Genomic DNA, 15626 nt, shown 5'->3' on the forward strand with positions numbered 1-15626 from the left:
CATGATCAATATGTAGACAAATATGCTACAGTTTTAAAAAATAATCCACATTTACTTTGGTCAAGAGGGAGGTTCTGCTGCTCGTAGGACAAGGAGCATAAGGTGAATCCTGTATCAGGATTAGGATTCTCCCACTTCTTATGTCCTACTGCTCAGGGAGTGAACGTTTGAACAAGGACTACTTTGTGCACAAAGGCTTTGTAGCAACATACTGGAAAGGTCATACTAACCTCCGTTTGATAGGTCACCGGGGCCAGTGTCGTGACCTCATCTACTTTCATGGTTATCTACTTACACAGTGTTCCCGTTTACCGGTAATTACCAGTCTTTTACCGGTAAAATTAGGCTTAGACCGGTAATTCATGTGACTGCCAGTCCCTGTGTACCTTATAAATCTTTATTTTTTAACAAAACATTGCTATATTCATATAAGTATATGTTTCGAATGAAGTCAGCTTGTCTTTTACCATCAGGGTTTACGCTTGTGAATGTCTATTTTTAGTGCAAGCAAATCACATTTCGCTTTGCTACGAGGTTAACTATATATTTGTAGCAACTTTGGCTTGAAATATTAACTACAAAAAAAGGAGAATAATGTGACTGAACTTTATGTAAATGACATGTCGATTTAACAAAGTTACTTCAGAGATGACGTCATTGCATTGAACATGATGTTAAAACAATTAAAACCAGGTAATTTTCATACTTTTTTTTATTTGCTAAACATTTGGGGGACTGGTCATTTTTTGAGTTGCCAGTCCTGGTGGACTGGTAGTTTCAAGAGTAAACGGGAACACTGCTTACATGCTTTTCATTAACACGCAATATACTGTTTGTGTATCAGGTTAAATAGATGTTTTTGATACGATTTACCAGAGGTTAAAGCTAAATCATTACCATAAGTTTTCTAAAATATTTGATGTTAAATAAAGATAACACCCTGGTATCAGATTCATGGGCACTTTATGCCTTTGAGAAGAGGAATCCTAAATTGTATTGTGATCTGAAGTTAGATCAACAAAAATATGTGTTTTACTGTGATCATGCTAATAATAACCCACTGACGACTACAATTCATCCCATGTAACCATGCACTGTAAACTGAGGCTGTCACCATGTAGCTCCTCAGTCAGGTAATGTGAGATATAGGGCTGGCTATCAATATAGATTATTGAGATTGATACTCACAAACTAAATATCTATCAATTATTGATGAATATTAAAGAAGTAACTTCAAGCAATATGCAAGAAAGACCCAAAAGAAATCAACAGTTCACACCACTGGTGAGCAGTGACACATTTATGCATGGATTACATTTGTGGACATTGTGAGATATAGCAAAACCAGTTGTTTTTTGTCTTCAACAATTGATAAGATTGACAATAACAAGTCTGTTTTGATAAATCTGAACTTTATTTCATCACAATAGTTTATGTATTTTATTATTGATGACAACAATTTCATATCGAAAAATGTTAATATTTCTTCCCATCGAAGATAATTCTGATTATTAATTTTTTTGCCAGCCCTAGTGATCTATTACTGGAAGATTAATGTTCATTGAATTGTTTTTGGGGTAACCATATCTTGCACCTTTCATTGCTTCCATTCTGCCGTTTGTACATGTTTGCAATTTCCTTGAGGATTTGGTGATTCTGTTTTAACCACTTTTTTCTATATCATTTTTATCTTTTCCAAGGTTTGAAAAAATAATGTTTTTATGTGACTGGCAAAACGAAATAATCAGTTCAAATTTTAATAACAAATTAACTACAATTACGAGAACCAAACAAGTAGCATAGAAACATGTTTGGTTTGCCAGACTGTAACTAAAACATATTTAGCTCAGGCTATATTTTTTTCAGAACAAAAAAGGAAACAACATTTACTTCACAACCATGTGATTGTCTTTTTGACAACCACTTCTGTCCGTCACAGACTGTGTGATTATTGTTGCAGGCGCATGACGAGAAGGAAGCCCAGCTGAATCTGTTGAAGTCCAAGTTTGAAATGTTCGGCAGACAGAACAAGGTCAACTTTGCGTCTCATTGGGGAAATCGGATAATATAGAAGGAAAATTATGCAACATCTATCCTCGTGATCAGTAGATATCCTCAAAACCCAGTAAAAACTGTTTTGTGGTCCTCTATGGATCATATATGCTTTAAAGGGCACATGTGTCATACTTAATGTAAAAATTAAAGGACAATAAACATGATATAGAATCGCAAGCCTCTGAGGCTTCCTAGACAAATAGCTAGCTCAGCCAGTGGTTGTGGTGTTCTTGTTGTCAGACAAATAGCCAGCTCACCCAGTGATTGTGGTGTTCTCGTTGTCAGACAAATAGCTAGCTCACCCAGTGATTGTGGTGTTCTCGTTGTCAGACTCTGGAGGAGAAGCTGGTGAAGATTCAGAAGGAGCGCAGCCTTGACATTCTGGAACTGGCCAAGGTCAAGGCCGAGATCAATGACAAGAACAGGCAGATTGATCTGGAGGTCAAGGTCAGTTTTCATGGATATCAGTTATGATTATTTACAAAAGTGTTTGCAGTTGTTGTTTGGTGCAAGAAGGCATCATACTTGATGTTTATTGTAATGGTAACATACATTTACTTGGGAGACACACTATAGACTGGGGAGAAGTGCAAGGAGCTTCAAAACTAGAATGATGACTTAAGCTTTGGGGCTGGGACGGGTAACTCGGTTACTTGGGTTGGATGTGTCCTGAGTAGGACCTGGGTACACATATGACTACCCAGATCAATGGTTAGTCATGTGATATATTGATATATTGTTTAATGACTCCATTGTTACCCTACAAGTCACTAATGTTCACATTTCTTTCTGACTATGCACACATTCCTTCAGACTTTCATACGTTTGAATATAGAGAAAGCTTCAGTCAACTTCAGTGTATGCATGACCAGATAGTTTTATACCTGTATCTAAATAGTCAGGTAATAGGGGGTCAGGAACCCAGGTAGGATCAGGTAATAGGGGATCGGCTACCCAAGCAGGGTCAGGTAAAAGGGGGTTGGCTAACCAGGTAGGGTCAGGTAATAGGGGTCGGCTACCCAGGTAGGGTCAGGTAATAGGGGGCTGGCTACCCAGGTAGGGTCAGGTAATAGGGGGTTGGCTAACCAGGTAGGGTCAGGTACCAAGGTAGGGTCAGGTAATAGGGGCTGGCTAGCCAGGTAGGGTCAGGTAATAGGGGGCTGGCTAACCAGGTAGGGTCAGGTAATAGGGAGTCAGCTACCCAGGTAGGGTCAGGTAATAGGGGGCTGGTAATAGGGAGCTGTCTAACCAGGTAGGGTCAGGTAATAAGGGGTCAGCTACCCAGGTAGGGTCAGGTAATAGGGGGCTGTTAATAGGGAGCTGTCTAACCAGGTAGGGTCAGGTAATAAGGGGTCCGCTACCCAGGTAGGGTCAGGTAATAGGGGCCTGTAATAGGGAGCTGTCTAACCAGGTAGGGTCAGGTAATAGGGGGTCGGCTACCCAGGTAGGGTCAGGTAATAGGGAGCTGGTAATAGGGAGCTGTCTAACCAGGTAGGGTCAGGTAATAGGGGTCGGCTACCCAGGTAGGGTCAGGTATTAGGGGTCGGCTACCCAGATAGGGTCACGTAATAGAGGGTTGGGTACCCAGTTAGGGTCAGGTAATAAGGGGTCAGCTACCCAGGTAGGGTCAGGTAATAGGGGGCTGTAATAGGGAGCTGTCTAACCAGGTAGGGTCAGGTAATAGGGGGTCGGCTACCCAGGTAGGGTCAGGTAATAGGGAGCTGGTAATAGGGAGCTGTCTAACCAGGTAGGGTCAGGTATTAGGGGTCAGCTACCCAGGTAGGGTCAGGTAATAGGGGGTTGAGTACCCAGTTAGGGTCAGGTAATAGGGTTTTGTACCTTGGTAGTAATTTGGACTAGTCCCAGCCCCAGAAAGTGTCCTAGGTCATGTGTCAGTACCTGTGTGTCGCGTGTTACAGAAAGTGGAGAAGTTCCGCGGGGTGTGTAAGGAGCTGGAGGAGCAGATGAAGGACCTAGAGGCTCTTGTGGCGGAGTACGAGAAACGGGAAGCCGAATGGAATAAGATCAGGTAACGAGCCTAGTGTTGAAATATGTTATTGTGTTTTTGTTTCAAAGAAAGTGCTTAGTATCCAGCTCCATGATCGAGCCTGTAATTCAGTCTCAGTTGATGTATCATGTTTATTCAGATAGTTCTTTTCAATTCTCAAACATTTTAAAACATGTCAAATGTCATCCATGTTTTATAATGTCACAGGGTTATTTTTGTGTCAGTTTTAGAAAGGATTGACTTAAGTGATTACTTTTTTTATGAGGTTGGCATTCATACATTTCAGTGCTTTTCTTTTCAAGATGACAATGGGTCACAAATAGTCATACTTAACAATCTGTATCAGTAAATCCCTTACCAAACTCTTGAGACACCATTCATTCACTTTGCACAGATATTCTGTAATCTTTTTTTGCTTGTTTGCTCTTTTCTAATTAGACAAAAGGGAAAACTGAATAATGAAGAAATGTTTTCTTGTTAATTTTTATTGACACTTCTGTGAAATAGCAATTCATGCTGTGTACAGAAAGACGTACGAGCAGGTGGTCGATGAGCGAGAGGAGGAACTCGAGGGAACAAGTCAGAAGTTGTCCGTCATAGAGCAGGCCAGGTAGGGGATAAGTCTGTCATAGAGCAGGCCAGGTAGGGGATAAGTCTGTCTAAGCAGACCAGGTAGGGGATAAGTCTGTCATAGAGCTGGCCAGGTAGGGGATAAGACCGTCATAGAGCAGGCCAGGTAGGGGATAATTCCGTCATAGAGCAGGCCAGGTAGGGGATAAGTCCAACATAGAGCAGGCCAGGTATGGGATAAGTCTGTCATTGAGCAGGCCAGGTAGGGGATAAGTCTGTCTAAGCAGACCAGGTAGGGGATAAGTCTGTCATTGAGCAGGCCAGGTAGGGGATAAGTCCAACATAGAGCAGGCCAGGTAGGGGATAAGTCTGTCTAAGCAGACCAGGTAGGGGATAAGTCTGTCATTGAGCAGGCCAGGTAGGGGTTAAGTCTGTGTGAGCAGGCCAGATAGGGGATAAGTCTGTCATTGAGCAGGCCAGGTAGGGGATAAGTCCAACATAGAGCAGGCCAGGTAGGGGATAGGTCTGTCTGAGCAGACCTGCTAGGGGATAAGTCCATCATAGAGCAGGCCAGACAGGGGATAAGTCCATCATAGATGAGGCCAGGTATGGGATAAGTCTGTCAGGGCAGCCCAGACAGGGGATAGGTCCATCATAGATGAGGCCAGGTAGGGGATAAGTCTGTCATAGAGCAGGCCAGGTAGGGGATAAGTCTGTCAGGGCAGACCAGACAGGGAATATGTTTGTCATAGATGAGGGCCAGGTAGGGGATCAGTCTGTCATAGTGTAGGCCAGATAGGGGATATTGAAAGTGTTTATGGTTATTCAATTTCTCTCACAGATTTTGTTTGTTTGAACAATACAGCTTGTTTACTAACCAATCAGGTGGTCATCTTGTTTCCAATACTATATTCCCAGATCTGCCAATGACCAGCGCTTGACAAACCTGAAGCAGCAGCTCAAGTCTGCCAAGGCCGCCCACAAGAGTGAAGTCGAGGCCTTGAACCACAAGCTGTGGGAAGAGAGAGGCAAGACACACAAGTTCAACAACAAGGTGAGCCTGGGGAATGTGTTGCCAGCTGCTGCATTGACTGTTCGGCCTGTTCTGTCCAATGAGGTGAAGTACCAAGTCCAGATTTTGTAAGGAATAAGACTCCCTCTGCTGTTTCAGATGTCGGATCTGGTAGAAAAGTGTGAGAAGAGTGAGCAGATCCTGAGCCACCAGAAGCAGATCCTGGATGCCCAGGACACCGACAAGATCAAGCTGAAGGAAGAGGTACGACCACAGACTGATCAGGGCAACCTCATTGCTGGAGGAATAGAGTTTCATTTCTTAGATGTGACAGGATCTGCTGATTATGGAGTTTAGTTCCAGATATTCCCAACTTATAATACATTGTCTGTTACCTGTGCTACGCCAAAGTCACTTTGGGAGTTTCTCCCACATTTATCTGACACTCAGTGGTATAACTGAAATATTGTTCCAAGTGGCATCAAACCCAACTCTCTCATCATGTCATGGTCATGGTCAGAGCCCATGCTTGTCGTAACAGGCGCCTAACAGGATCGGGTAGTCAGACTCGCTGACTTGGTTGATGTATGTTATCGTATCTCAATTGCATGGATTAATGCACATGATGTCAATCACTAGATTATCTGCTATAGATTATTTACAGACTGCCATCATATAGCTGGAATAATGAATGCAGCTGGAATAATGCTGCAAACTACAAACAAACAAACAAACAACCAAACATTAAGACACCCACTTTGTGCTGCTGTGTTCAGATCTCCAAGATCCTGACCGAGAACCAGGAACTGAGAGGGAACAACCTGAAGCTGAGGAAGAACCTCGATGAAGCCATGGACAAGTTCGAGCTCATCTTCGGGGAGAAGATTGATCTCGAAAACTTTACTGAAGCTATGCAGGTAGAACATCAAATCTTTTCCCGTTTCTTGATATTGTCCTTAAACATAGGTCAAACTAAACATATTATTTGACTTTGCTTTAATCATTGTAATATAAAATAATCTATGTGGTTTTACTCTAAGATACATGTTTGTTGCCAGGGCCTCCACTTCTTGGAGAAATACAAATTTGAGAGTACCATCGGCCAGCAGATGAAACTGATAGACTATCTACAGGAGCTGTGGCATGATAGTATGTCCAAGAAGAAGAGGGTACGTCCAGCGTGACAAACATTAGTTGGATGCGGAAGCAGTCAACCTTTCTGAGAATACACATCTATATGGGGGGCACAGGGTCCCACTCGTCTCATGCAGCACAAGTGATGGATATGAATCCTGGTTGACCCTGAATATGTTTCTAGGTTTATCAATACCATACCGGTGCTCGTTGGTTTCACCAAAGTGTTAATTATCTAAGATCTGCATTACTTCAAGCTTTTGTCCCACATGAAGCTGATATGCCATGGTTTAATTAAATACTGTTCAAAGCGGTGTTAAACCAAACTCTCTCACTCACGATATCTGACACCCAGAACCACCCACAATAAGGTCCCCTGGTGGAGCTTGCTGAGATACAAGGAACTGTGAGATAGCTAGAATCAGTCATTACCCAATTATTGATTTATGAACAGAGGCTCTTTTAAATAAAACCATTCTCCTATGTTAAGACTGAGCAGTGTTGCCTTGTCTTACCTGGTGTCTAAGATCCAGCTAACATTCAACTCAGATCAACTGTCATGCTGTGGCTCATTGGTCAGGGGCCCATTCCACAAAGTGATCTTAGTGTTTTGATTGTGGTAAGCCTGTGTTATAGTATGGGAGTTACGATCATCTTAGCGCTAACATCGCTCTGTGGAATGGGGCCCTGGTGTTTGGTCAACACAGCTGTAATTTGAACTAGTTGTTACTCATTACTGCATGTTACTTTCAGCCTGGTAAGATATTTGGCAGCATGAGAGGCAAGGAGGCACCAACTGTTGTTCCGCAGTGGAAGGAGTTTCAGGCCAGCCTGGAGTCTGAGAGGAAGAAGAACTGCAAACTGCAGGAGCAGCTGGACCGACTCCGCCAGGAAAACTACCAGCTGTCCAATGACCGTGAGTAGGACTGTGGTTCTGTCAGATGCATGTAGAGTAGGACGGAGTTGTAACAGGGGGGGTCAGGTAGCCTTGTGGTTAAAGCGTTCGCTCATCACGTCAAAGACCCTGGTTCGATTCCCGACATGGGTACAGTGTGTGAAGCCCATTACTGGTGTCCCCCGCTGTGATATTGCTGAATTATTTGCTAAAAGTGGTGTAAAACCATACTCACTCACTCACTCACTGTAGTGATATATAAATATATATAAATACTGGTTTTTCACTCCATTCGGTAATCACGTGACTAGGAAACACTAAGTCAAAATGGCTGTTGTCAATCTTGGTACATATACATGTAGTCAAAGACTTGTGTTGAAGTTGAAGGGACCCACGTAAATACTTTGCGTCATCCGCGGTGCTACACAACCAAAAATGATGAGTAATGAAAGAATGTGTAGGCACCAAGACAACTGTACGTTAGACACATCAAAGTTTGACACAACATTGTTTGACTGTATATAGATGTATCTAGATGCTTATATGTAACCACAGTTCCTTATAGCATGGTAACATCTCGGCAAGTGTATAAGGTCTGCATCCACCTGGCGACTCATAGAATGGTATTCAAAGCGGTGAGCAGGCAGGTTGCGATGTCTCTAGCCAGATAGCATCCTGTGTTATGAGATTAGTGTCGCTGGTGATCTTGTGAAACGGATTAAATCAACTATTGCGCTATTGTTGGGAATATATGAGTGTATTTCATTTGACTATTGGTGGAAAAAAACTAAAAAATGCATGAAATTTACGAATTTGATAATGCTATTTTGTATCATCCTTTAAAAGTGTTATAAAGATTCTAGTTTGTAAAGAGAACAGGTAATTCAAAATTCATATTCTACAAAAGGTTGCATGTTGTTTGCTCTAGTGTTGAAACTGAAGGGTCCCCTCCGAGAGAAACTCATCCTTGATGGTACCAGTACTCTGACCCCCAAGGTGAAGGCTGCTGTAGCTGCCCTCGCACAGTCTCCGTCCAGTCAGCCTGATCCTGGCACCCTGATGCCAGACGTTGCCTCATACATCGTGGGGCCTCCATCAACACCGCAGCCGAAACAGCAGCGCATGCATCACAACATCCCCCACCGGTTTGTCACCGGCCTCAACACCCGTGCCACTAAATGTGCTGTGTGTCTAGGCAGCGTCCACTTCGTCAAACAGGCCGCAAAATGTCAAGGTGAGTGAGAAGTGCATGTTGAGCCAGGTTATTAAGATGCTTGAGAAACTGAGTGACTGATGTTGAACAGTCAAACATCAACTACAGTGGTCCCTCGCTACAACGCTACCAATGGGGTCCAAATAATTGGTGGGCGTTATAGACGATGAGCCGTTTAACCGAGGCCGAGGCGGGGGAGCGCGCTCGGCCAATCTCACGATCTTCGCCTTGTCTCGCACATTGCAATGATACAAGTTGTTTACCGTTCATAGTGTAAAAATATATATCCATTATGTTTTCGCCGTTTGTTATTATTTACATGCCTTAACTGTCACATTCAATGTGAATGTAGTCTACTTACATGAAAATATCGATCGATAATGGTAGTGACAGACGCTATGAGTGAAGAGCCAATCACAATTCATTACACAAGTACAGAGAGATTCAGTGGCATTGATTGGTCATGTTGCTTAAAATACGGAAAACGAGAGTTTTGACCAGCACTACGCGCATTCATACACATTCATGCAAATATAGATAAAAATTCAAGCCAGATTAATTGGTTTGATACGGTTACTTGATCCGAATCAGAAGGAATGACCGCCGTGTTGTGACAGCAACTACGTTGAGTTGACAGTGTCGCCTCAAATTGGATTGCCCACTAATTAAGAAAATAAACTTTGCTTGTGGTTCTCTTTTATTGCATGCATGCGCTTCTAAGATCAAAGGATGTATAGTGTGAAAAGTTAACTAGTTGAACAATTGTATTTCCGGGAATTGCCGCGGATGTTTTCAAACAGATTATTAGAACTCCATTCAGCGATAAACGGTTGATTATGCAATGAGAAGCGTTATGTGCAAATGAACAACGAACAACAATACAATCACGGCTGTGTAAAACTCTCAGTATTAAAAGTGTACTTAAATTTTGGGAGCCATGCGATACCGCGCGTAGTAACCGAGGTAGCGCTTTATCAAAGAGCCCAATAGCGAGGGATCACTGTATTGCTGTCTCTGTGTTCACGTGTGAGGCTAGACCATTTGTTTTACTGTTTAGGGTGGTAGGGTAGCCTAGTGGTTGAAGCATTAGCTTGTCACGCCTAAGACCAGTCCATGGGTGTAATGTGGGAAACCCTTTTCTGGTGTCCCCTGCCCTGATATTGCTGGAATATTGCTAAAAGCCGTGTAAAATCATATTTTCTCACTTACCCACTCACACTTTTACAGTTTTCAAAATTTTAATCGAAAAATATGTTGTTTGTAGGTTTGTTTTAATTTTTTTTCTACAACCTTTTTGGGATATTAACCTCAAATCAAACCTAACTTGAAAACAGTCATCATATTTTGAGATTTTGTAAACGTCAGTTGCTTTGACCAACGTATGATTAAAAAAAATATTTAAAAATTGAGATACAATTATATGTTTCAAACCAAAATGTTTTTGTAACAGAATTAATATCCTGTGTATTTTTCAGAATGTCATATCGTGTGCCACCCCCGATGTGTGACGTCAGTCCCTGCGTCGTGCGGCCTGCCAACAGAGTATGTGAGTCACTACACGGGGATGATGGCGCGAGTCAACACCGACCAGCCTCTGTACTACGGGGAGGAGGAGGAGGAGAAGGACCTGAGCAACGCTATACGCATGGAGGGATGGCTGAAATTGCCGCGGTATGTCCACAGTGACTCCCGAGGGACTGCATTCATTTCACACATTAAGATTCATTGTCATATTGTGGTGTACTGCAATCTAATAAAATCAGGGGCGGTCAGGTAGCCTAATGGTTAAAACGAAGATCCAGGTTTGATTCCCGACATGGGTACAATGTGTGAATTTTTGGTGTCCCCACCCTTGATATTGCTGGAATATCACTAAAAGCAGCATAAAACCAAACTCAGTCACTCACTAATTAAAGTCAGATCTTCGTTCTCACTACTGCTAAACAAAGATCTGAGGACATCCTAAAACAGATCACGTCTGAACGACCTGAACGATCAGAGCGTCACTTACCAGATCAGGAAAGTGACAGTTGGAATGTTTTGCTAATCATGGAACCACGAAAACGTTTAACACAGGATATTCCAAATGAAATTTAGGGGCTGTACGATTCCGTCAAAACCTCATCATCCTTGCCCTTCAATTGGATAAAGATTTGAACAGAAGCGACTTGAATCGCCCGCATACTGCCATACAATCGCATCTATTAGACATTCCAGAATGTTCTTTTGATCAGTGTTCAAATTTTGATTCATGAACTTTGCCAAAATATTTTTCAAATTGTAGCCGGAATGGAAGTCGCCAGTTTGAAACTAGTGCCATATAGCTCGAGAAAGCTGCTTTCTGATTGGCTAATGTTGACTTCTTGTTAGTAATTTCACTAGTATGTCCAAGTTCGAGAAAGGTCATTCTGACGTGACCTTTATTGGGATGTCCTCAGATCTTTGTGTAGCAGTAGCAAGCACTAAGATCTGATTTTTCTGAGATTGTGATTTACTTTTCATCGTTATTTAAAATATTGAATGTGTTCTGCACATCAATTCAATTGGGCAAATGTCCCTTACAGAATTGCTTATGTTAGAGCTGATCAAACTGAGTATCTGGGACTGGGACGTAGCTGATTTTGTGTCATTGCACCCCAAGAATGTGGATTGTTGCTGAAACTATAACAGGCTTTTCTAGCACAGATTTGAGCATTTACAGATTGGTATGATTTAACTGGAATATAGGTGTCTGCAACATATAAACTTCCTCATAAATGAGGGTTGGTCAGGTAGCCAAGTGGTTAAAGTGTTCGCTCGTCACGCCGATGACCCGGGTTCGATTCCTGACATGGGTACAATGTGTGAAGCCCATTTCTGGTGTTCCCCGCCTTGATATTGCTGGAATATTGCTAAAAACGACGTAAAACCTCACTCACTCCTCATAAATGATGGAGAATGACAGACTGATGAGAATGTACTGTGAGCCAATTACAGTTCACAGATCATATAACCTTGAAGTAGTACTGACATTATAGATATAAAAAAGATAGAAATGTTGAGGATTGCATTAGGTGTTTGTCCTCATATAATTGGTTGTGAAAGTCTCCTCACTCTACACATACCAGAACTGGCAAGTCAAGTTGGGAGAAGCGCTATGTCACACTGGATGGCACTTGGCTGATGGTGTACAATCAACAGAATGACGGCAACCCTATAGACACCCTGGAGCTGAACCCTGGCGACGCTGAAGTCAGTGTCCACAGCGCTGTCACGTCGGCGGAACTGTCCAACACCGCCTCTAGTGACCTCTCCTACGTCCTCCGGATAGATCAAGATCCAATCACAACCTGCTGGCCAGGGAGGTAAGAAGGGAGATAACCCACACAGACAATTAATATTCTCGGGGGGTATTATTTTTCTGGTTGGAGACATTTTTTCAGTCACTGCCTAAAGAAATTGAAAAAAATCAGAACTTCCGGCATGTCTAGCAAACAAATTTCTTTTTTGTTTTTGTAAATCCTGAGGCTAAACCCCAGAATATCAAATTGTCAGTCCCTTAGATGATGCCAACTTTTAGATGTATCGCTGTCTTGAATGCTGTTCTTAATCCATGCTTCGAAATGATTATTTGATTTCTTAAAAAATGTTGCTCAAAGATCACAACAGATGCAGATAGTACCTTGGTTTAACAAGCAGATAGGAACTGTGTTGTCACGCGTGTGTTGGCCATCTTAGTATCCCTCTTAACTACTATGGTTGTTTTTCATCTGGCAGAGTGATGTACCTGATGGCGTTGACGTTCGCGGAGAAGCAGAAGTGGGTGGCGTCTCTGGAAGCAGCTGTCAAGTGTGCCACGAAGGGCGAAGCTTTCAGGAAGAGTGTAAGGCATTTACACTCAACCATATTGATAACTAAACCAAAGATGTAAATTAAGTTGCATTCTTGATAACTGGTCTCTTGTCAAACTCAACACTACATACTACATACTACAGGAGGTATGCTCAAAGCGTATGAGATTATCCCAGTCAACAGATCAGTCCACATTCTCAGACCAGGGAAAACAAAATCATAACAACTGTTGGATGATGATGATGACGATGATGACGACGATGACGACGGCGACGATGATGAATCATAACATAACTGTCGCTTCATGGTGGTGGTGGTGGTGGGGATTGTAATGTTTTTCTCACTAATTCCTAACTATTATGACAAGTCTTTAGACTAATGTTGCACTGCAGCAGATTAATTTCAGAATTATCTTTGTGCAGAGAATCCAGATGAACACGGTTGTGACATTTTCTGAAAGGAAGGAAGTCAACAGTACCCTTGTTCTCTCCAAGCAGGTGGGTCTCTTTTCTTTTTTCCACTCTTTCATTTCCACATGCTACATTCAAAACAAAGAGGTATTCATTCTATATGCAGATGAATGATAGAACTGAGATTTAAGATTCCAAACCGTGACCCCCATCTTATCTATACATAGTCATAAAAGAACATTGCATCAACAGATAATTTTTCTATTGTACACTGAACAAAAAAAGTAAAGGATTATGAATATTTATGGGGATAATTTTTAAAAGTGAAGGATGAGCAAGGAATTTCCTAAAAACATCCCTCAAAATATTCGTGATCACTAACTCGCTGTGCAGAGTTGCGTCCTTTGGGCACGCCAGAAACCTATGATTGTGGGTTCGAATCCCGGTTCGCCCCGATTATGTTTCTAGGTTTGTCAGCACCATACCCGTGCTCGTGGGTTTCACCGTAGTGGTAAACATCTGAGCCCTGCATCACTTCAGGCTTTCCTCCCACATTAAGCTGACATGCTGCAATATAACTGGAATACTGTTAAAAGCGGCGTTAAACCCAACTCACTGAAGCTGGTTAGCTGAACTTTATAAACTCAAGACACCTGTTATTGCTGTTCATACCAGGGGTCTGGAAACCGTCATATGCGCCGGACACGATTGGGAATCTCAATTTTTCTGTCCAGACATTTTAAAAAACAAACAACGCTACCTTCGGGGCCCAAATAATTGAAGAGCGTTATCGTATCCCTTCAACGACTTCAAATAACTTCATACACTGAAAATGTTCCAAGACTGATTTTAGATGATAACTATAATCTCACCCTCGTGTTTTTATATCAGTGGAAATAATATACACTATTATTGCTGTGTCAGCTGGTCCTGCTGGGAGCGGAGGAGGGACTGTTTGCCATGAACCCCCAGAGTCCCATGACCAGTGACAAGGTCCTCATTCCCCTCACGGGGATCTCCAACATTCACCAGATGACCCTCGCTGCCGGTCTTGGCATGATCATCATGATCGTAGGTCAGTTCCGCTCCGACTGCTTAAATGTTGGAGATTGTGTGTTATTATACTGATCTGTGTCCACTTGCACAAAGTGATCGTAGTGCTACGATGATGTAACTTGCATTCTGTAACATTGACTATGACAGTCATCACGCTGAGAGCACTTTCTGCAAGTGGGCGCTGAACTCTCAAAATATATCCTACTATTCTCAAAACAGTAAGTCTTCTAAGGCTGAATTCCTAATGTTGAAACATAAATCCAGCTGTTTTTGTGTTGGTTATTGATTATAGAATTACAGAGATTAAGGGTCTAGGGGTCCTTGTCATGACCACATTAAAAGATGGAGATTTTAGGGGATCCCTGGATTCAAATACTACATCAGCATACCATGAGAACCCAAGGACACCTTTTATTATTAACACGGAATCATATTGTAAATTGTTAAATAAATGTGATTTTTTAATTTGAAAAATTAAATATATTTTTTAAACATTTCGATCAATTTACTATGACTATTGAAATTTTGAAGCCTATATAATTCTGATTTGGGTTCTGGTTAAACAACCTATTTTACATGAAGAGTGTTATTCTGTGGTTGACCAGGTACTGATCGCCGGCTTCTGATGGTGGAGAAGAAGTTGATCAAGCTGCGGCTGACTCAGTGTAACGGTGGGGAGACGGCCCCCCTCCCCTACAAGCAGATCGATGGGGTGCAGGGGTGCACAGTGTTTGATGTGGGCATGTGGCAGGACAGCACCTACCTCTGTGTGGGCATGACAGACAGGGTCCTGCTCATGAAGTACAACCCCAGTCTCGCCATGTTCTGCACCAGGAAGGTGAGGATGTCATTAATTTAAAGCGTGCAAGATATAAGGCTTGTTCAAGTATCAGATCAGTGGAAGTTGTTCAGAAGTCTGTTTAAATGATATTGTATATATTGCAGTCGTTGTGACAGAAGGTGTGATCACATTAGAGAGGGAAATATTGTAATGGATATACAGCAATCAAGGTGCTGTGTATTTAGAATATTTCCGATTTTGCTAAGGGACTACACATTCTTTCCTGATGCAGGGCCGAGACATGGGTCTTACTCTTAAGATAATGAAACAGCTACTAACCATCCTTGATGTTGTTCTTTGTATTTAAATGATATGAATGTTATTTTTGTAGGAGTTTGATTCGTATGAGCCCTGCAGCTGTGTGTGTATAGCTGAGAGTTACGCTCTGGTCGGGACAGAGAAGTTCTACAGAATCAGCCTGGACCACCCTTCCATGATAGGTATGTAGATGTACTGGACCACCCGCCCATGATAGGAATGTAGATGTACTGGACCACACACCCATGATAGGTATGTAGATGTACTGGACCACTCACCCATGATAGGAATGTAGATGTACTGGACCACACACCCATGATAGGTATGTAGATGTACTGGACCA

General features: G+C 42.3%; 1 protein-coding gene across 1 annotated transcript in view; it reads left to right on the forward strand.

Annotated features, from left to right (window-relative positions):
• LOC139472428 (citron Rho-interacting kinase-like) overlaps positions 1-15626 on the forward strand; it is a 48196-nt gene that overhangs the window by 27894 nt on the left and 4676 nt on the right. Inside the window, exons 24-40 of the mRNA XM_071254906.1 lie at positions 1961-2032; positions 2386-2502; positions 3975-4084; positions 4590-4673; positions 5552-5687; positions 5805-5909; positions 6422-6562; positions 6704-6814; positions 7533-7695; positions 8603-8908; positions 10363-10558; positions 11995-12231; positions 12644-12749; positions 13141-13215; positions 14053-14203; positions 14790-15022; positions 15357-15465. Of these exons, the coding sequence (XP_071111007.1) occupies positions 1961-2032; positions 2386-2502; positions 3975-4084; positions 4590-4673; positions 5552-5687; positions 5805-5909; positions 6422-6562; positions 6704-6814; positions 7533-7695; positions 8603-8908; positions 10363-10558; positions 11995-12231; positions 12644-12749; positions 13141-13215; positions 14053-14203; positions 14790-15022; positions 15357-15465 (2452 nt within the window). The remainder of the gene's footprint in view (positions 1-1960; positions 2033-2385; positions 2503-3974; positions 4085-4589; positions 4674-5551; positions 5688-5804; positions 5910-6421; positions 6563-6703; positions 6815-7532; positions 7696-8602; positions 8909-10362; positions 10559-11994; positions 12232-12643; positions 12750-13140; positions 13216-14052; positions 14204-14789; positions 15023-15356; positions 15466-15626) is intronic.

This window comes from Haliotis cracherodii, unplaced genomic scaffold (genome assembly GCF_022045235.1).
Source record: "Haliotis cracherodii isolate W230 unplaced genomic scaffold, xgHalCrac1.p SCAF_24, whole genome shotgun sequence".
Lineage (NCBI taxonomy): Eukaryota > Metazoa > Mollusca > Gastropoda > Lepetellida > Haliotidae > Haliotis > Haliotis cracherodii.